The sequence below is a fragment of the Scomber japonicus genome, chromosome 19 (assembly GCF_027409825.1).
Source record: "Scomber japonicus isolate fScoJap1 chromosome 19, fScoJap1.pri, whole genome shotgun sequence".
Lineage (NCBI taxonomy): Eukaryota > Metazoa > Chordata > Actinopteri > Scombriformes > Scombridae > Scomber > Scomber japonicus.
This window is the reverse complement of record NC_070596.1, coordinates 29,220,456-29,241,027: the sequence shown is the minus strand read 5'-3', so window position 1 is coordinate 29,241,027 and position 20,572 is coordinate 29,220,456. Positions and strand designations below refer to the sequence as shown.

At 41.4% G+C, this 20,572-nt stretch overlaps 1 protein-coding gene across 1 annotated transcript; it reads right to left on the bottom strand.

The window, feature by feature from the left end:
• Window positions 1-6,002: 6,002 nt before the first annotated feature.
• mctp1b (multiple C2 domains, transmembrane 1b) lies at window positions 6,003-20,284 on the bottom strand. Its single transcript, XM_053339858.1, has 16 exons — window positions 20,246-20,284; window positions 17,520-17,684; window positions 17,278-17,408; window positions 16,931-17,117; window positions 16,743-16,836; window positions 15,231-15,333; window positions 13,787-13,889; window positions 13,397-13,498; window positions 13,236-13,310; window positions 13,023-13,142; window positions 12,813-12,944; window positions 11,049-11,102; window positions 10,841-10,950; window positions 8,722-8,831; window positions 8,519-8,616; window positions 6,003-6,238 (listed from the first exon to the last, which is right to left on the bottom strand). Exons 1-16 carry the CDS (start codon window positions 20,279-20,281, stop codon window positions 6,167-6,169), a joined length of 1,692 nt encoding a protein of 563 aa, XP_053195833.1. The 5' UTR covers window positions 20,282-20,284; the 3' UTR covers window positions 6,003-6,166.
• Between the last annotated feature and the right edge of the window lie 288 nt (window positions 20,285-20,572).

Here is a 20,572-nt window from a genome sequence, read left to right as displayed (position 1 = left end):
AGAGGTGGTGACTTTGATTGACAGGTGACACTTGGTAGGGGGCGATCATTTTGTCAGAAAATAGTTGAGCTCTTTGTGGTATCTTCAAATTCTTAACTTTATTTGACAAACAGTGTAGAGATGTTGAGTTTACTATCATGTATCATCACATTCGAGAGGCTGCAACCAGTAATTGTTTTTTATTCAATTATCAAAGTGTTAGTGCTGATTCATTTTCCGATAATCGACTAATCAATTCATCGACTAATTTATTGCAGTTCTAGATTAAAGTGAACACAATGCAGGACAGCTATCTTTACTCAGCTCTTTGGTGTGAAAGCTTGAATAAGATTGTCTATATTTGAATATGTTTTAATGTGTTTCATATATCTTCAAGGAGGATTAAGGCTAAAGAAAGCTCAATAATACTTTATTTATGAAACATTTATATTATATTGCAATACGTCTTCATCAAAGCACAACCACAGACCCATTCACAGGTTTCTGGGCCAAGCCTCAAAACTGTGCTTAAGGGCAAATATACTTTCTACCAATGGTGATAGAGCAGAGGAGTCAAACTCATTTTCATTCAAGGGCCACAAACAGCCCAATTTGAGCTCGTGGGCCGGATCATTAAAAGGAAGGAAGGATGGAGGAGAAGGAAGAGAATACAGGAAGAAAAGATGGAAGGAAAGAACGTAAAGAAGGAACAACGGAAGGAAGGGAAGACAGATGGAAGAAAAGAAGGAAGGAACTAAGAAAGGTAGGAAGGACAGATGGAAGGAAAGATGTAAGGAAGGGAAGACAGATTGAGGGAAAGAAGGAAGAAAGGAAGGAAGGGAAGAAGGGCAAAAAGAAGGAAGGAAGGAGACAGGGAGGAAGGAAGGAAGGGAAGAAGGGCAGACGGAAGGAAGGTAAAGAGGAAGAAGGAAAGTGGGCCGGATTGGACCTCTTGGCGGGCCGGTTCTGGCCCACGGGCCGCATGTTTGACAACCCTGTGATGTGTGAGTATATGTACAGTACTGGAAAAACGTTTTAGCAACCAAAAATGAAGATACTCTCTACAACAATGTCATTAATAACTTTTATTTTGCAGTTAACTTGATATAAAGTTGAGTAACCAGCAGAAACTTAACTGAGATCAGGTAGTCAGCAGGTCGGTTGCAGTCCTTCTTCTTCTTCTGTGGTTTTGGGCTCTCAGCTGTTTCTGTCTCTTTATGTAATCCCAGACTAACTATGATGTTGAGATCTTTCCTATGGAGGCAAACCCATCAGCTGCAGGACTCCTTGTTCTTCTTGTTGGTGGAGATAGTTCTTTATGACTCTGGTGGTCAGCGTCCTGCAAAATGAGTCTAAACAACTAAACAAGTGTCTTAACCCTCCTGTTGTACTCGAGTCAAGGAAGGAAGGAAGGATGGAAGGGAGGGAGGGAGGAAGGAAGGGAGGAAAGAAAGAGAGAAGGAGGGAGGGAGGAGAGAAGGAGGGACAGAAGGAAGGAAGGAAAGAGAGAGGAAGGAAAGAAAGAGGGATGGAGGAAGGAAGGGAGGAAAGAGAGGAATGAAAGAAAGGGAAGGAGGAAGGAAGGAAAGAAGGTAGGGGGGAGGAAAGAAAGAGAGAAGGAGGTAGTGAGGAAAGAAGGAGGGAGGGAAGAAGGAAGGACAGAAAGAAGGAAGGAAGGGAGGAAAGAAGAAACAGTCAAAACAGACGGGGTCAATTTGACCTGGGAGGACGACAGGAAGGTTAAACTTTTGCATATAATCTATTTATATATTTATACTGTAATAATTTCAGTAAAGCCACCGAGCAGGCCCAGGCAAGCTCTGGTTTATGTGGTTATATCATAATGTATAATTTATGTACCTTATTAATTTATAATGATCTTTAATAGCTAGGAAACAATAACAGACTATCACAGCCAGCTATTATTCTGACACACCTGCCACTCCTACTAACCCTGCCACTCTCTGCCAAACCGCTTTTCTTCCTCTTTTCTTTCTTTTTCTGTCATGGTAAATGAAAAGCGTTAACCCTCCTGTTGTCCTCGAGTCAAGGAAGGGGAGGAGGGAGGAGGGAGGGAGGAAGGAAGAAGGAAGGGAAGGAAAGAGGAAGGAAGGAGGGAGGGAGGGAGGAAGAAGGAAGGAAAGGAGGGAAGGAAAGAGGGAGGGGGGAAGAAGAAAGGAGGGAGAAAGGAAGGAGGAAGGAAAGGAGGGAGGAAGGAAGGAGGAGGGAGGGGAAAGAAGGAAGGAGGGAGGGGGGAAGAAGAAAGGAGGGAGGGAGGAAGAAGAAAGGAAGGAGGAAGGAAAGGAGGGAGGAAGGAAGGAAAGAGAGAAGGAGGTATGGAAGGAAAGGAGTGAGGGAGGAAGGAAAGGCAGGAGGAAGGAAAGGAGGGAGGAAAGAAAGAAAGAGAGAAGGAGGTAAGGAAGGAAAGGAGTGAGGGAGGAAGGAAAGGAGGAAGGAAGGAAGGAAGGAAGGAAGGAAGGAAGGGAGGGAGGAACAAGTCAAAACAGACAGGGCCAATTTGAGCTCATATGGGCCGGATCATTAAAAGGAAGGAAGGACGGAAGGAAAAGGAGAAGGAAGGAAGGAAGGAAAAGAAGACAAGAAGGAAGGAAGGAAGGAAGGAAGGAAGGGACGAAGGAAGGAAGGAAGGGAAGACAGATGGAAGAAAAGAAGGAAGAAACTAAGAAAGGTAGGAAGGACAGATGGAAGGAAAGAAGGAAGGAAGGGAAGACAGATTGAGGGAAAGAAGGAAGAAAGGAAGGAAGGAAGGGAAGAAGGGCAGAAAGAAGGAAGGAAGGAAAAGAAGACAGGGAGGAAGGAAGGAAGGGAAGAAGGGCAGACGGAAGGAAGGTAAAGAGGAAGAAGGAAACTGGGCCGGATTGGACCTCTTGGCGGGCAGGTTCTGGCCCACTGGAGTGCTGAAAACGGTTGAAGCCAGGGAGGAAAGGAAAGAAATAAGGAAGGAAGGAAAGGAGGAAGGGAGGAAAGGAAAGAAGGAAGGAAAGAAGGAAGGAAAGAAAGAAGGAAGGAAGGAAGGGAGGGAGGAAAGGAAAGAAGATTTATAGTGCATCACATAGCAACAGGTTTGTAGCTTCATGTTTGCTTCCACTGAAATGACTTGTAAGAAAGATGGAAGGGAGGAAAGGAAAGAAAGAAGGAAGGAAGGAAAGAAAGAAGGAAGGAAGGAAAGGAAGGAAAGAAGGAAGGAAGTAAAGGATGGAGCTTGCTGAACCTGTTGCTCTGTCAGCAGCAGTCTGAACACTGTCTCCTGTGTGAGCCGCTGCAGCTCTGAGCCTCTGAGGCCCTCTGCTGGTCAAGACTGTGAAGCACAGGGGGGAGAAGTTTTTAGATTTAACCCTCCTGTTGTCCTCAGGTCAAGGAAGGAAAGGAGGAAGGACAGAAGGAAGGAAGGAAAGTAGGAAAAGAGGAAGGAAAGGAGTAAGGACGAAAAGAGAAAGGAAGTAAGGAGAGAAAGAAGGGAGGAAGGAAAGAAGGAAGGACGGAAGGAAGGAAAGGAGGAAGGATGAAAAGAGGAAGGAATTTAGGAGAGAAGGAAGGGAGGAAGGAAAGGAGGAAGGATGAAAAGAGCAAGGAAGTAAGGAGAGAAGGAAGGGAGGAAGGAAGGAAGGAAAGGAGTAAGGACGAAAAGAGCAAGGAATTTAGGAGAGAATGAAGGGAGGAAAGAAAGGAAGGAATGAAGGAAGGAAAGGAGGAAGGAAGGGAGCAAAGAAAGAGGGAAAGAGGGGAAGAAGGAAGGAAAGAAGAAACAGTCAAAAGAGATGGGGTCAATTTGACCCGGGAGGACGACAGGAGGGTTAAGAGTGAAACATTGCATTGAGTCAATCTGTTATTCATGTAGTCGAGAGACTATTTTACAGCTTGAGGATCCAGAGGAGTTTACATTTCCTCCTTCAGACCAGACTTTGTTCAAACATACATCAGAAACACCCCGAGGGTCATTTTTAGCCTCCTTTACTGTCTCTGTTTAACCCTCCTGTTGTCCTCAAGTCAAGGAAGGAAAGGAGGAAGGAAGGAAGGAAGAAATGACAAAGTAAAGGAGTAAGGAGGGAGGGAGGAAAGGAGGAAGGCAGTAAGGAGAGAAGGAAGGGAGGAAGGAAGGTAAGAAGGAAGGAAGGGAGGGAGGGAGGAAGGAGGGTAAGAAGGAAGGAAAGGTGGAAGGGAGGGAGGAAAAGAGGAAGGCAGTAAGGAGAGAATGAAGGGAGGAAGGAAGGAAGGAAGGAAGGAAAGGAGTAAGGAAGGCAGGAAGGAAGGAAAGGAGTAAGGACGAAAAGAGGAAGGAATTTAGGAGAATGAAAGGAGGAAGGAAAGGAGGGAGGGAGGAAGGAAGGAAGGAGAAGGGAGCAAAGAAAGAGATTACCTTAACTTTAAAATGCTGATATGAAACACGGAGAGCCACAAACATCTGTGTAGAAATAGATTTTTATAAGTTTGGTCACATAAATGCTACTCAGTCAGTCCTGCTTCTGACTGGATTACAATAGCAAGCAAGTACCCATGATGCAACAGGGCACGACATACATGTGCAAAATGACAAAAAGAGATGAGAGGAAACTGTCCTGTACATGTCTCTGATGTTTCCTCTGAGATGCTAACGTTGAAGAGCCGAGGACGATCTGGACGTGACTCACGACAGATGAACAGAACATTCAGTATCTGTAAAAGCACTTCATATAATTTATAATCAGTCGTGCAAAAAAAAAACACTTTGACAAACATGACAACTCACAAAGACTCAGGAGATTATTAACCCTCCTGTTGTCCTCGACTCAAGGAAGGAAGGAAGGGAGGAAGAAGGAATGAAAGGAGGGAGGGAAGGAGGGAGGAAGGGAAGGAGGGGGCTAGGGAGGGAGGGAGGAAGGAAGAAGGAAGGAAATGAGGAATGAAGGAAGGGAGGAAAGGAAAGAAGGGAGGAAGGAAGGGAGAAGGAAGGAAAGAAAGGAGAGAGGGGGCGAGGGAGGGAGGAAGGAAGAAGGAAGGAAGGAAGAAGGAAGGAAAGGAGAGAGGGGGCAAGGGAGGGTGGGAGGAAGGAAGAAGGAAGGAAAGGAGGAAGGAAGGGAGAAAAGGAAATAAGGAAGGGATGGAGGAAGGAAAGGAGGGAATGAAGGATGGAGGAAAGGAAATAAGGAAGGGAGGGAGGAAGGAAGGAAAGGAGGGATGGGAGGAAGGAAGGAACAGTCAAAACAGACGGGGTCAATTCGACCCATTTTGATTGTTCCTTCCCTCCTTCTTCCTTTCCTTCCTCCTTCTCTCTTTCTTTCCTCCCTCCTTCTTTCCTTCCCTCTTTCTTTCCTCCCTCATTTCCTTCTTCCCTCCTTTCCTTCCTCCTTCCCTTCCATCTCTCTTTCTTTCCTCCCTCCTTCCTTCCCTCCTTTCCTTCCTTCCTTCCTCCTCCCTCCCTCCCTTCCTTGACTCAAGGACAACAGGAGGGTTAAACAACTGTTTACAGACTGGATGGGATTCCTCGGGATTAAGTTAAACTCATATGTGAAATTAGTAGACGGCCCCTTTAACAGCCAGAGAATTTGATTGGTTTGCATCGCCATGGCAACCATTCCAGTTCGCATTTCCAAACTAAACCCCCCCCCCAAAAAAAGGTTATTTTCCACTTAAACAGTTCATAAAAGCAACATGCAGAGTTATAGTGTGGGTTTGATATAATCGGAGTGTGTATACGGTGCTACATGGAATATCAGTGACGGCTAATATGCTAATAACCTGTGCTAAGCTAACATGCATCGCTAGCTACAAAACAACATAAGACTCTAACTTTACATTCAAAATATCACAAAAATAAAATTCAAAGAAATAAAAATTAAAAAACCATAAATGACAGAAGATGCAAATATTCCATGCAACAGCAGCACAGCTTCATACACGCATGCTCTTTATAACTCACACAGATACATTCATGACATACATTTTACCACATATATAGATTTAGCTTCATCCTGTGAAGCATCGTTACAAGAAATAAAAGATTAAAAAAAAAAAAACATCACTGGAAGACATTGGGAGTTTTTTTTTTTTTACAAGGTTTAGAAAATAAATCTCAAAACTCAAACAGTCACATCTTTACATAATCATTCAAATATATATAAGAAATGTATAAATAACATAGTTTACATTGTTCTACAGTTGAAATGTTAAAGTGTTCAGAGAGGAGCAGCTAGCTCTGGTTGGTCCGCCTCCGTTTGCTGGGACTCTGACTCGGATCCACCCTCAGCTCCCGATACTGCATCTGTCAGGAAAGCAAATATATAAAATCAATTTATCGCCATTTTTACCACATTTCTGCAAAGCATGATGGGAAAAATGTTTCTCTGAGATCAAAATGCATGAGACGGAACTTAACATTATACTAATATCACTTTACTTAACCCTCCTGTTGTCCTCGAGTCAAGGAAGGAAGAAAAGGAGGGAGGAAGGAAAGGAAGGAAGGGAGGAAAGGAGAGAAAGGATGGAAAGAAGGACAGAGGAAGTGAGGATGGATGGAAGGATGAGCGGGAGGAAGAAGGAAGGAAGGAAAGATGGAAGGAAGGAAGGATGGAAGGAAAGGAAGAAGGAAGGATGGAAGGAAGGAAAGAAAGAAAGAAAGAAGGAAGGGAGGAAGGAAGAAAGGAAGGAACAGTCAAAACAGACGGGGTCAATTTTACCCGGGAGGACGACATGAAGGTTAAGTTTCATTTACTGGATATAACAAATCACGTTATTGAAAAGTTATTATATTATCGGCTTAATTATATTTAAATGTTATCTATAGTTACGTTATTGTCTGCTACAGCTCGTCCACGATTTCAACTCGTCTTTACAATTCAAAATAACAAACTCTGACCTACATAAATGTTTTCATGACTTCAGACATGTGACACCGTTTATTTAGGGAAACATGTCTTTACTTATGAAAGACAAATAGTGTGCTGAAGAAGAGTAATATTGTAATCTGATTACCCTCTGGCTGTGTGTCACACATGTAACTACAGATCTCACTGTAATCTGACCAATGATGTCTCATTTTACAGATCACCACCAGGGGCTTTGTTTTATTGAGCTTCTTAGAGCAGGGGGGTCAAACTCATTTCCATTCAAGGGCCACATACAGACCAATCTGATCTCATGTGGGCCGGATCATTAAAAAGATGGAAGGGAGGAAGGAAAGAAGGATGGAAAGAAGGGAAAAGTGATAGAAAGGAAAGAAAGGAGGGAAGGAAAGACAAAAGGAAGGAAGGAAGGAAAGAAAAGGGATTAGGAAGGAAAGGAAGAAAGGAAAAGAAGACAAGGAAGGAAGGAAAGGAAGATGAAGGAAAGATGGAAGGAAACAAAGAAGGAAAGAAGTAAGAAAGGGAGGAAGGAAAGAAGGACAGATGACAGGATGTTATAGGAAGGAAAAGAAGACAGGAAGGAAAGTGGGCCGTATTGGAAGAGTGTGTTGGAAGAGTAACACATCTCTCCTGTTGGTCCTGCTTTTAGGACTAGAAGTAAAAACTCTCTTCTTATCTGTGCTCGTGTTGAGGAGTCCTGACCTGTTAGGACTCACTGGGAGACTGAGTGCAGGCACAGATAAGCTCATTGACCATGAAACTAAAACCAGAAGGAGGACGAGGACCCCTGCTGTCAGAAACGTGTCCCAGCATCGTTACACTTTATAGTAACAGGGAACAGTGATGAATGAAGCTTTGACTGGGATTAGACAGATAATGTGAATGATGTCATCAGTGGGAACAGACTAAAACCTTGCTGCATAATGAATCTCAACTTCATTACAACAGGTCAAATATTTCTAGGTCTTATTGGTATAAGACCTAGAAATATTTGACCTGTTGTGGGTATCAAAGTTTGCACACAAGGGTGTCAAACTCATTTCAGTTTAAAGGCCACATACAGCCCAATGTGATCTCAGTACAACCATATATTAGATAATAAGGCTTTCCTATAATAAACAATCTATTTATAAATTCTTCAAAAAATCTATTCATATATTTGTCCTCTGTTAGGAAATAGACTACCTTTATTTTTCTAACCTATTTTTTTTACAGTTAATAAAGGTTATATAGTGCATCTGTTAATATAATTTAATAATTGGATGTTTGCGCTACATGTAAAACCTATACTGGATAAATGGGGCGAATGTCTGACTGTTAACTTCCTTATGCTTAAATATGATAATAACATTAACTTAATATTTTCAGGGATGTTAAGTTGAGAATAAAGTACATTCATAAAGAAAAAATAAATCATGTACCCATCCCGGCAGTAGCCCTGTGGCACTAGTTTACAATGCAGTATAAAGTCAAGAGGTTGTGATAGACAGAATCACGTTCCTGCACATGCTCAGTAGCATCTGCATTTACACACAACTACTCCCAAAGACTGAAAACATCATTACTTTAAATTCAGGACGCTGCAACCAAGTAGTTTTCTGCTCATTTGCTTCAAAGACAATTAAACAAATGTCAAAATAGTTGCTGATTAATTTTGTCACTAGCCACTAATGGATTAAAGGACCTCATGAGTTACGCACCACTTGAACATCGGACGGCACTCTGGAGAGAAAGTCAAGAAGCTCGTTGTTGTCGATCATGTACGGATCACGAAGCTTCTTGGTGAACTTATTCACACCTACGGAAAGACAGAAATCAGTTTTAGAGTATATATATGTGTATAGTCTGTGTGTATATTCTGTGTGTCTGTGTGACGAGCTGTTGGTGTGAAATCAGGACTCACCCCATGCGAGCACCAGGTATCGGAGAGGAATGAGGTAGAGAAGAAACGTGGCCAGACATAAGGCAGTGATCGCCAACCAGCTTAGAAAAGGCACTGTCCAGTTAACGGTGCTGCAGAGGAGAGAGAGAAGGACATCAAACTACTGTCAGGTTTAAAGTTTAATCAGCTGACGTCCATTAAGAGGGACCACTTTTCAAACAGGAAATGGCAGCTGAGGACGTTGTAACTACGCTGAACATCGCCACCATATACAAATGTAAATTATACATGTGTTTTAACCAGGCGGGGAGTTCTGGTCCTCTGAAATGAGGCCAACACGGAAGTAACTTAGCCTCTTAAGCCCGAGAGCCTATTTACTATAAATAAATTATTTTATTTTTTTATTAGACCTGCAGACTATATAATTTATTTATAGTCTGCAGGTGTAATTTGCCTGAACAGTCTGCTTATGTGACATTAGTGAAGTGAATTTCGCGCCACAGAGAAAGCGCCATGGCGCGAACGAGAGTTATTCGCACTCATCATCACAAATACGAACGCCAACGCTGCTAAGAGACTTCAGGCTGGACTGAAGTTTGTTTGGAAACCTCTGACAGTTAGCGATTTTTACATATTCCTGGCCATCATCATCTTCTCAGGGCTTGTCAAAGTCCATGACAGGGGAGACTATTGGCGGAAGGAATGGCCATACCACTTCAGATTCCCTACCGATGCCATGAAAAGAGACAGATTTGAATCTATCCTATGGTTGCTACATTTAAGCAACCCAGCTGAAGACGAAGAAAACGACCGCAAAAGGAACACTCCAGCATATGACAGACTGTTCAAGATCAAGCCCCTCTATTACAACATTGTCGAAGCCTGCAAAGCGCACTTCCACCCTTATCGAAACATGGCTGTAGATGAAAGGATGGTGGCATCAAAGGCTCGTATAAATATGAAGCAATACACGAAGGCAAAGCAGACTCTTCAACAGCTTATACATGGAATTTCTTTGTTTATGAAGGGAACACACAAATGCATATTCCAGGACAAGGTCTGAGTTATACATCCGTAATTGACCTTGTACCATCCTCTCTCTTCTGGGTAGAGGCTACACAGTCTTTGTAGACAATTTTTATACAAGCCCTGCTCTGTTCCAGGAACTGTTGAGACAAAAGATTGGTGCGTGTGGTACTATTAGGAAAAACAGAATTGGTTTTCCCAAAACCAAATGCAATGACCTGCCAAAAAGGGCGAAAACGAGAGATATAAGGTGGATACACCAAAAAAACCTCTTATTCGTGAAATGGATGGACACGCGTGAGGTTACCATTTTATCCACTGTGCACAGAGCATTCAGCGGCCAAACTGTGACAAGGAGAGTGAAAGAGAACGGCATGTGGCAAAATAAGAAGGTGCCCGTCCCTGATCCCATAAGGGACTACAATCAGAACATGGGTGGTGTAGATCTTTCAGATGCCTTGATTGGGTATTACAGTGTGCATCACAAGACAATGAAGTGGTATAAGACATTTTTTTACCACTTTATAGACATTGCGGTGGTCAACAGTTTTTTGCTCCACAAGCAATGACCAATGTCCTCGGGATCCAGCCCTCGCAACCATAGCAACCTCCCCGCTCCGCCCATGGCCCTGCCTCATGCCCATATAAGTAGAATCTGTGTTTTTATTTTTCCCAGCATGCACCTGAAATTTTCAAGATGGCGCTGCCTAGATTAGAAACTATTGGCTTCTGAGCAGCAGTCCACAAACCAATGGGTGACGTCACGGATGTTACGTCCATTTCTTTTATACAGTCTATGGTTATTTACACTAAGCACCACTATACCGTGGTCACATATAAGCCAGTAGGTTTAATGGGTTAATTTAGCAGTCTGTAATGATTTGGTACCATGAACGATAACACAAACTCATTTCCAGAAAGTGAGCAATGGCTGTGTTTGATTTGAGACACTAATCTGTCCAAATATGTGCACTACACAATTAAGTACACAGTGTCCACAGTGTACTAACAGAAGAGTGTGATTTGAGACACATGGCTGGTGTTTGTATTGGCTTGATCTATGTGTGACATGTGATATGTGCCCCCCTCTACCCAGTGGAAACTACATCCTCACTTCTTTATCCTCTCTCCGTACGACGCCACATCATCAAGCGCACTCTGCACACTGATGAACACATCCTGGATGGCGTACAGTTTATCCATGAAGCCTTTGTGCTCCGAGTCCTGACAACAACGAGGGAAAAGGTCAGAGTTTAGTCATTTAATTCACTATACTGGGTAATATTAGTGATGAATGTGCAGCTGTTTTATGATGACAACACCTTGTCGTCTTTATCCTCCTCTTCATCTTCCCACTCAAACATGGCGTCCATAGTCTGCAGCAGGAACAGAAGCAATAAACTGTTAACTGGTTGAAATACAGATGTTAAAGGAGAAGTATGTCTTAAATCAACAGTCAGGAGCCCAAATGAACATGAAGTGTGTTTTTCTTGCTGTAATGATTCCTCCTGTTCATACTGACCATTAGAAGATCCTTCATAATGTTTATAATGGAAGTGATGGAGGACTAAATCCACAGTCCTCCTTCTGTGTAGTAATGTATTTAAAAGTTGATCTGAAGCTAATATGAAGCTTCAGCATCCAAATGAGTCTTCATCTTCATCTTCTATGTTTCAGCGTTACAGTGTTTTTAGTAGCAAAGTCTTTTTGTTCCTATACTTCCACCACAGCTCAACAGGAAACACTAAGAGGGAATCTGATGCTAAAAAGACTGTAAATGGTAAGGTAAGGTAACTTTATTAATACCCGAAGGTAGATTTGGTTGCAGTTTCAGGAGAGGGCAACACAACATTCAAACGGATACATACATGCAAACTTCAGTGACAGCAGACAGTTAAAACACCACGAAAGCAGACATGGGCAGGTGCTCACAAGGCTAACTGAACAGGATTTGAAAAGTAAAACAAGATAGAAAATACCATTAAAAGAATCACTAAAATGCCAATATAAAAAACCTGTTAAGAGCATGGTGATTCAAATGTGTCAGATATCACTTGATATGACTAACTCAGACTGCTGAAGCTCAATAGACGCTGATCAGATACTTTTAAATGACTGTGTGGACTCAGACTGTTGATTCAACCCAGTATCACGGCAGTTCGTGAAATAGTTACGAAATTTAGTGTATAGAAACTCAACACGACTTTTGACCTATTGTAGTTTGAATATAAACACATGAGTGACAGACATCTATATAGAGGTACAAATCTCCATGCGGTGGATAAACTTTGCTGCATGAGACGACTGTTGGCTTCCCGTTTCTAACCACGAGTGTCGTGTTTCTAACCACAAGTTGGGACATTTTTTTACTGTTCTGTTTATGTTGCTAAACCATGACCTTTCTCGAACCCTAACAAAGTAGTTTTTGTGCCTAACCATAGCTTAACCACAGCGTTGTCAGACCATAAAACATCTTTAGAGTACTGACAGGCAAAAAACCAACAACAGTTATTAGACATTCCCCAATTGAAATACATTGGTTTGAAAGTCCTCACAAAAAAGTAAAGCAGTGAAAAGTGTCACGAAAAAAATGGAAAATTCCGTGTTCTTGTGCACGCAAACATAGAATAAACTTCGTAACAATTTCACGAACTACAGTCAGATTTTGTCCTCCATCACTTCCATTAAAAGCACATTTGAAGGAGATCTTTCAGTCAGTATGAACAGCAAGGATAAATTATTTCACTGTTCCTATGGAAACCTGACTGCTGGTTTAACCTTTGTGTCGTCCTCCCGGGTCAAATTGACCCTGTCTATTTTGACTGTTCCTTCTTTCCTCCCTTCCTTCTGTCCTTCTTTCCTTCCTTCCCTCTGTCCTTCTTTCCTTCCCTCCTTCCTTTCTTCTGTCCTTTCCTCCTTCCTTCCTTCCTTCCTCCTACCTTCCTTCCTTCCTTCTGTCCTTCTTCCCTTCCTCCTTTCCTTCCTCCCTCCTACCTTCCTCCCTTCCTCCCTTGACTCGAGGACAACAGGAGGGTTAAGACACACCAGAATAATAGTGAACCTGTCCTTTAATAATAAAGAAAAACCTGTGTTGGTAGTTTTCTCACCATGTCTGTTATGTCCCTGCTTGAAGAGAAGAAGTAGTTCCAGACCAGCAGCAGCAGTAAGGCCAGCGGCAGCATGTAGAGCTCGAAGTTCCACACCACCACCACAAACAGCTGGAGGACAAACACCTGATCACACTCAAGAAGACATGGAAATACCTACGAGTGTGTGTGTGCGTGTGTGTTTCATACCACAAAGGAGATGATGCTCCTCTGTGCAGACTCCCATTCAAAGCAGCTGTTGATATACGTCCCATAGCTGATCAGGACCATGATGCATCGCTTCACACGGTTAAAGTTCTGCTGCAGCAACTGAGAAACACAAATCATGTTTTCTATCATATTTAATTGACAATATATATATATTCTTTACCGTCATCAAATCCCACGAAAACATTATCATACCTGTTTGGAGACTTTTGGTTCTTCCTCGATGTATTTCTGCTCAGCAGGGACGACCGTCTTCAGAGCAGCTTTGACCTAAAGAGAGAAAAACAACTCAATCTTAAAGTCAGTCAGGCGTCACATATAATATAATGAATAAAAACTCTCTGGCTGATACTCACTGTGTTGTAGATAACATCAACTTCTAGGTAGATGACTCCTTTGGTCGTAGCTGTCAGCTCCTTATTCTTCAACACGTATCCTTTCTGCTCTCCGTTACGGAACTGACACATAAAAGATGGCCGACGTTAATTCATTATAAAGACTTCAAACACACTTCAAGACTTTTTAGAAGTTTTATTACTGCAATATTTCTGTCTACTATTGTGAAAATAATGTTTTTACAAACTTGACCTTCACTATATACAGAGGTACATCACTGATTTAAGAGATGGTGCAGATACAAGTTTAAATGTTAATTATGACCCTGAAACCTGTATAAGGACATTTTTATACACTGTAGATTTTAATTTTAGGGCGTATAGACACAATCTGTTGTTTCATGCACTCACATGTAATAAAGGGATGGCCACTTTTCCCAGGAAGTCAGCGCTTCTGTCTCTGTCCTCGTCAAACACTGTCACCTCCAACACGGAGTGAATGTCTTTCACATTACTGACGGACAGAAAGAGAAACACGAGGTGATTCATTCAGACTGATGTAGAGAGCTGCCAACATGTGGAGTTTCATTATATATCAGGTTTCAGTCAGTGAGTGACAACCACTACAGCCACTTTATTATTTAATGAATCTGTTGTGCTGTTAAACATCTATCATACATTTATAATTATTGATTTATCGCAGAGGTTGAATGAGTCTTAAAAAGCCACAAAACAGTATCTATAAACAGAAGATGAATCTGACTCGATTAATCATTAAATTTTTTAAGCATGAATATCACACATTTGCTAATTGGAGCATCTTAAATGTGAAGATTTTGAGTTTTTTTTGTGTCGTACATGATAATAAATTGAATTTCTGGGTTTATTTGGACTTTTCATCAGACAAAACTTAACTTTTAAAGTTATAACAGGCATTTTTTCACTTTTTTCTGATATTTTATAGACTACACTACTAAATTCATTAATCTATAAAATCATCAGCAGATTAATCAATAATAAAAATAAACATTAGTTGCAGCCATAAAATAAAATAAAAAACAAAGATAACCACATAAAATATAAAGGTAGTTAGACGCAGCTCCATTCAAGTCCTCAAACGACAAACGAAACGAAACAAACAGACTAAAGACATGTTCTGCTTTTCTCTTATTCATGCCTTGTTATTATGTTGTATATTAAACATGGTCAAAGTTCGATAACTTGAGGCAAACGTATGTAGAAATGCTGCCTACAAGTCAAAAGCGAGGGCTTCAAGTTGCTTTCAACACATCGCACAAGCCCGTTAACTGCCGTGTGTTCCGGAATATTGGTTGCTAGGCTGGTTGCTAAGGTGTTTCCACTCTAGTATCTCAAATGTGATTTACCTCCAACATGAACTGATGTGATTTGAAGTTAACATTTGGAGACATTAGGAGTTTTTAACTGTAAATCATGTAAAGATATTCCAGTAGAGATCCAGAATATTAATACAGAGCTGGAAACGTACAAAAAACTGAGAGTTAACATATTAATTTAAGGCTGATGCTGTTAACCATGGTCAGTAAGCCACGTAGTTACGTAGAGATTAGTTGTCACGTAATATTCACCCTCATGTAATATTCACCCTCACGAACTGTTACATTAGCTAACTGAATTAACCGACTGATAAAAATAACGTTAGCATGCTAATATCAGAGCTTTAAGGGTTATAGAGATAGTATGAAATATATAAAAAATCTTATTAATAACATATTTAAATTTGTAATCAGAAATCAGAAATATGTTAACAGCAGGAAATGAAATCTTTCTGTATTCTGGGTATAAATGAATAAAACATGGCCACAGGTCCACTCACAATGTGAAGACTTTGTTCCACTCTGGGTTGAGGTTCTTGTAAACGGTGTGTGTCAGCAGTCTGTCATTATTCAGCTCCAACACGCAGAAAGGATCGCTCTTACCTTAAAATAAACCAACACGGGTAAGTCACATTATATTTAATACTGTAACAATAATCACAGAAAATATACCAATAAATAATAAATAATAATACAAATGTTTATATTATACTGTGATAGCAGCGATCTACCTTACACTGAACTACTCTCCAGAGACTTAACCCTCCTGTCGTCCTCCCGGGTCAAATTGACCCCGTCCTTTTTCTTGATTTTTTCCTTCGTTCTTCCCCTCCTTCCCTCTTTCTTTGCTCCCTCCTCCTTCCATACTCCTTTCCTTCCTTCCTTCCTTCGTTCTCTCCTTACTTCCTTCTTCTTTTCCTCCCTCCCTTCTTACTCATTTCCTTCCTTCCTCCATCCTTCCTCCTTTCCTTCCTTCTTCCATCCTTACTCCTTTCCTTACTTCCTTCCTCTTTTCCTCCCTCCCTCCCTCCCTCCTTACTCCTTTCCTTTCTTCTCTCCTTCCTTCCTTCCTTTTTCCTCCTTACTCCTTTCCTGCCTTCTCTCTTTACTTCCTTCCTTTTGTCCTCCCTCCCTCCCTCCTTACTCCTTTCCTTCCTTCCTTCCTCCCTCCTTCCTTCCTTCCTTCTCTCCTTCCTTCCTTCCTTCCTCCCTCCCTCCCTCGACCTGAGGACAACAGGAGGATTAAAACATGATCACTGTTATTAGTCTTTGGAGCCGTTCAATAGTTTTTATTAGTCATTCACATCTGTGTTGTTACTTCACACATTGCAAAACCTTTAAACTGTATTTTTAAATTCTAGCAATCATGTTTTTTTCATGACTGTGAGTGTTTTACTGAAAAAGACCAATGACCAAATGTTGGTCTGCATTTAAAACAGAAACATATTGAACACTAAGGGTTGTAATGAGGTGCTGATTGATGATCTTCAAGAAGACCTTAGAGCCAAAACCTCATGAGAAATACATATGGATCTGTTGTTCTTCACCTTTGAGCTCTACAGTTAACACCTGATGCCCTGTTTATGACATTCATTATATCACAACACATTATGAGCCCATTTATGCACTTAAATATTGCTTTTATGAATGAGTTACCATGACGATAGTTCACACATCACTTCCTGGTTTTTAATGATTAGTCAGTAAACTCAGCATCGTCTGACGCAGGATTCTGGTCTAAGCTTTTCAAAATAAAACCTTTGTTATTTAGTGCTATCTCATTATTATTAAAAATCATTTCCCCTTGATTTTATTAGTTTTGAGATCATTTGGCCCCTAAATCGTAATCACGATCAAATTTCGATTAATTGAGCAGCCTTAATGAGAACCTTATAAAATACTCAATACATGCTCAGATCTTTTATAACTGCTTAGGACACCCTAATTAAAAACATTAAGTAGAATAGGAAACACACAATGAAGATGATTTTTGATGATTATTTTCAGATTACCATTTACATCTGCAGCCATGAGTCCTTCAGCTCTCATCACCTTCACCTGCACGATGCCGATATCCTTCAGGTTAGAGAACGACTTCAAAACACTCTAGAGAACGCAAAAAGAGAGATAGTTGTTAATGCTGTAGAGATACTCCATCATCATCATCATCATCATCAGCAGCAGTGAGAAAGCTGCTCACGTAGCGTTTGGTTATCTCCATTCGCTCCTGCGGGTCGTCCAGCGGTGTGACGGACAGGTCGGCGATGGAGACGTGAGCGGTGGCGGTCAGCGTGAGCAGCAGCACCACGAACCCCCGCGACTCCTCCAGAGGAAGCTCCAGGTGGTGCGTCTGCTCTTTAGCCAGCGTGGAGAGGTCCAACTGACAGCTGAGCAACAAACAACCAACACACACCGTCAGATCATGAAGTTAACCACCGAGTTATAGCTGCAATTCAACTTTTAACTTTTATATTTCTCTGATCAGGCGATATCGGCTAAACGATATTATCTGTCGGGCTCTAAAAATGCACGTAGACAGAAACTGACCGTCCAATGAAGTCGTCTCTCCGCCCGGTGTCTCTGTCCCACACTGTGATCTCCAACACGCCTCCTGACTCCTCGTACAGATGGAGGTCGAACTGTTCCCTCCACTGTGGACTCAGGGTCTTTGGCACCGTCTGCACACAGGACAACAACACAGGTCACATCCCCAAAATAAACCATAAGATCTAACCTCAGCAAGACGCTCAACAGAGACTCAACTGTGGGGGTTTGGGGGTTAATGATACCTTGCTTCTGTACTTCTGGGGTCCTAGCCTGAACTTGACGTAGGGGTCGCTCAGACCGTTCTGGTCCATGGGAATGAGGTTTCGGCCTTCGATGAGCGCGATGCTGACGATGCCTCTCCACAGCTGCCATTTCCGATGTAGCTCTGAGAGACGTGTTGACTGCTGCTGCTTGTTCAAACACACACATACACACAAAATCACACACACAGTTTTATGTTAAAAATAGATCTCTGTTCTTTGTAGATAACTGAGTAAGACTGTTGATGATTTACGACAATTTGACCCAAGTTTGGATGCGTCAGTTCTTCAAAGGCGGCAACAAGTCCTTAAACAGACTAAAGACATGTTCTGCTTTTGTGCTTTTCATACCCTGTTATAATGTTGTATATTAAACATGGTCAAAGTTCAATAACTTGTTCAATAACTCTGCCTACAAGTCAAAAGTGAGGGCTTCAAATAGCTTTCAACACATAGCACAAGCCCGTTAACTGCCGTGTGTTCCGGAATCTTGGTTGCTAAGCTGGTTGCTAACGTGGTTGCTAAGGTGTTTCCACTCTAGTATCTCAGATGTGATTTACCTCCCAACATGTACTGATGTGATTCAAGAAGTTAACATTTGGAGACATTAGGAGTTTTTAACTGTAAATCATGTAAAGATATTCCAGTAGAGATCCAGAATATAAATACAGAGATGGAAACGTACAAAAAACTGAGAGTTAACATATTAATTTAAGGCTGATACTGTTAACCATGGTCAGTAAGCCACGTAGTCACGTAGATTAGTTGTCACATAATATTCACACTCACTAACTGTAACGTTAGCTAACTGAATTAACCAACTGATAAAAATAACGTTAGCATGCTAATATCAGAGCTTTAAGGGTTATAGAGGTAGTATGAAATATCACTTTACATTTCACAGAAAACACACCATTAATGTTAAATTACAATAACTTAGCATAACTGAATACAGTACTTTTGATTCTTAACCCTCCTGTTGTCCTTGAGTCAAGGAAGGAAGGGAGGAAGGAAAGGAGGAAGGGAGGAAGAAGGGAAGCTAAGAGGGAGGGAGGAAAGAAGGAAGGAAGGACGGAAGAAAGAAGGAGGAAGGGAGGGAGAAAGGAAAAGAGGAAGGAAGGAAAGAAGGACAGAAGGAAGGAGGTAAGGAAAGAAGGACAGACGGAATGAAGGAAAGGTAAGAAGGAAGGAACAGTCTAAACATATGGGGGCAATTTGACCCAGGAGAACGACAGGAAGGTTAAACACACACAAAGGATTGGCAGTTTATTTTATTTTTTTTATAAGTTGTGTAACAGCTCATGATGCAACAGTCCCTCCTTTTCACATAGCTTGTTGTTTCTTATTGGATGTTTCGTAATCTATATATTACTAAAATGTTTACTAGCCAAGATATTACATAAAATTTAATGGTGCAATATCATTTAGTAAATCACAAGATTGAAAGTACTTCTTAAGAAGGACTTAACACACAAACTTAGTGATAGATATATATATATGAACATGAAAATGACAGCAACAAACAACAACATTTAAAGGACGAGTTCACAATATTTCAATTGTGTCTTCAAATAACAGTCAGAAGCCCAAATGAACATCGAAACATTGTTTTTTCTTGCTGTAATCATTCCTCCTGTTCATATTGATCATTAGAAGATCCTTTCATTATGCACTTATAATCAGTCTTTATAGCATCAAATTCCCTCTTAATGTTTCCTGTTGAGCTGTGGTGGAAGTATAGTAACAAAAAGAGAGACTTTGGCATTAAAAACACTGTTACATTAAAAGAAACCTGCTTGATTTGACTCATTTGGATGCTGAAGCTTCATATTAGCTTCAGAAGGAGGACTGTGGATGTAGTCCTCCATCACTTCCATTATAAACACTATGAAGGATCTTCTAATGGTCAGTATGAACAGGAGGAATCATTACAGCAAGAAAAACACACTTATGGCGCTTTTCCATTACAGAGTTCCAGCACGACTCGCCTCGACTCGTTTTTTCTTGCGTCTCCACTAGGGATAGTACGTGGTACCTGCTACTTCTTTAGTATCTGCTCTGCTGAGGTTCCAAGCGAGCCGAGCGGATACCAAATGTGACGTCATCAGACTGCTGGCCTCTGATTGGTCAGAGAGTCACTGGTAGAGTCATGAGCCGTCCCACACAAGAATCAAAGCCGCCATTTTTAAATACCGGCAACAGCATTACAGCTATACGGCTCAATTTAGTTGCTTTGTGTGTGACAGAAAGCCACATACAGCAGCAAGTACACCATCGCCTCCATGTCCTCCATTGTTTATGTGTTTGTGTCGCGTATAAAACGAAGTCACGGCAGTATCGCAGAGCCGTGCTATGACGACCCCGCCCACGTTGAGTAGGTACCTTTTGTAATGGAAAAGGTTCCTGGAACCGAGTCGAGGTGAGTCGAGTCGTGCTGGAACTGTGTAGTGGAAAAACCCACTTAATGTTCATTTGAGGACCTAAATGCTTGTGAACTTATCCTTTCAATACCCAGCAATGCAACTTGAACACCACCACCACTAAAGCATGTGCTGAAAACTGTCAAATATGCCTCTAATAACACCGACAGCAAGCATATACGAGGCAACACCGACAGACAGATGATCAGCACGAAGGCGTCACGACAGCAGATGGAAAAGCTGTGACAGCACACACAGATGGAGCAGTGATGACGATGATGATTTTACCTTAGTGGATCGTTTCCAGGACCTCCTGAGCAGCATGGTCTGAACATACATTAAAATACATTATTCCAACTGAAAAAAAGCTCTCTACCAGTGCTGAATATTCATTATTATGCTCATTAGCTTTAATGATATATTCATGTATCTGAGTTCTTTGTGTCTGCATGTCCTGATTCTACTGTCGTGTGTTTGTTTACTGCTGTTGTTGTATGTTGTTATTCCCACATCATCTTCATCTCTGCATTTTCATTATCATACATCTAAATATTCTCCTTCTCCTGCTGTCAGGAGCGGCGCTGAAGCACAGAATAACAGTCGCCCTATAATTAA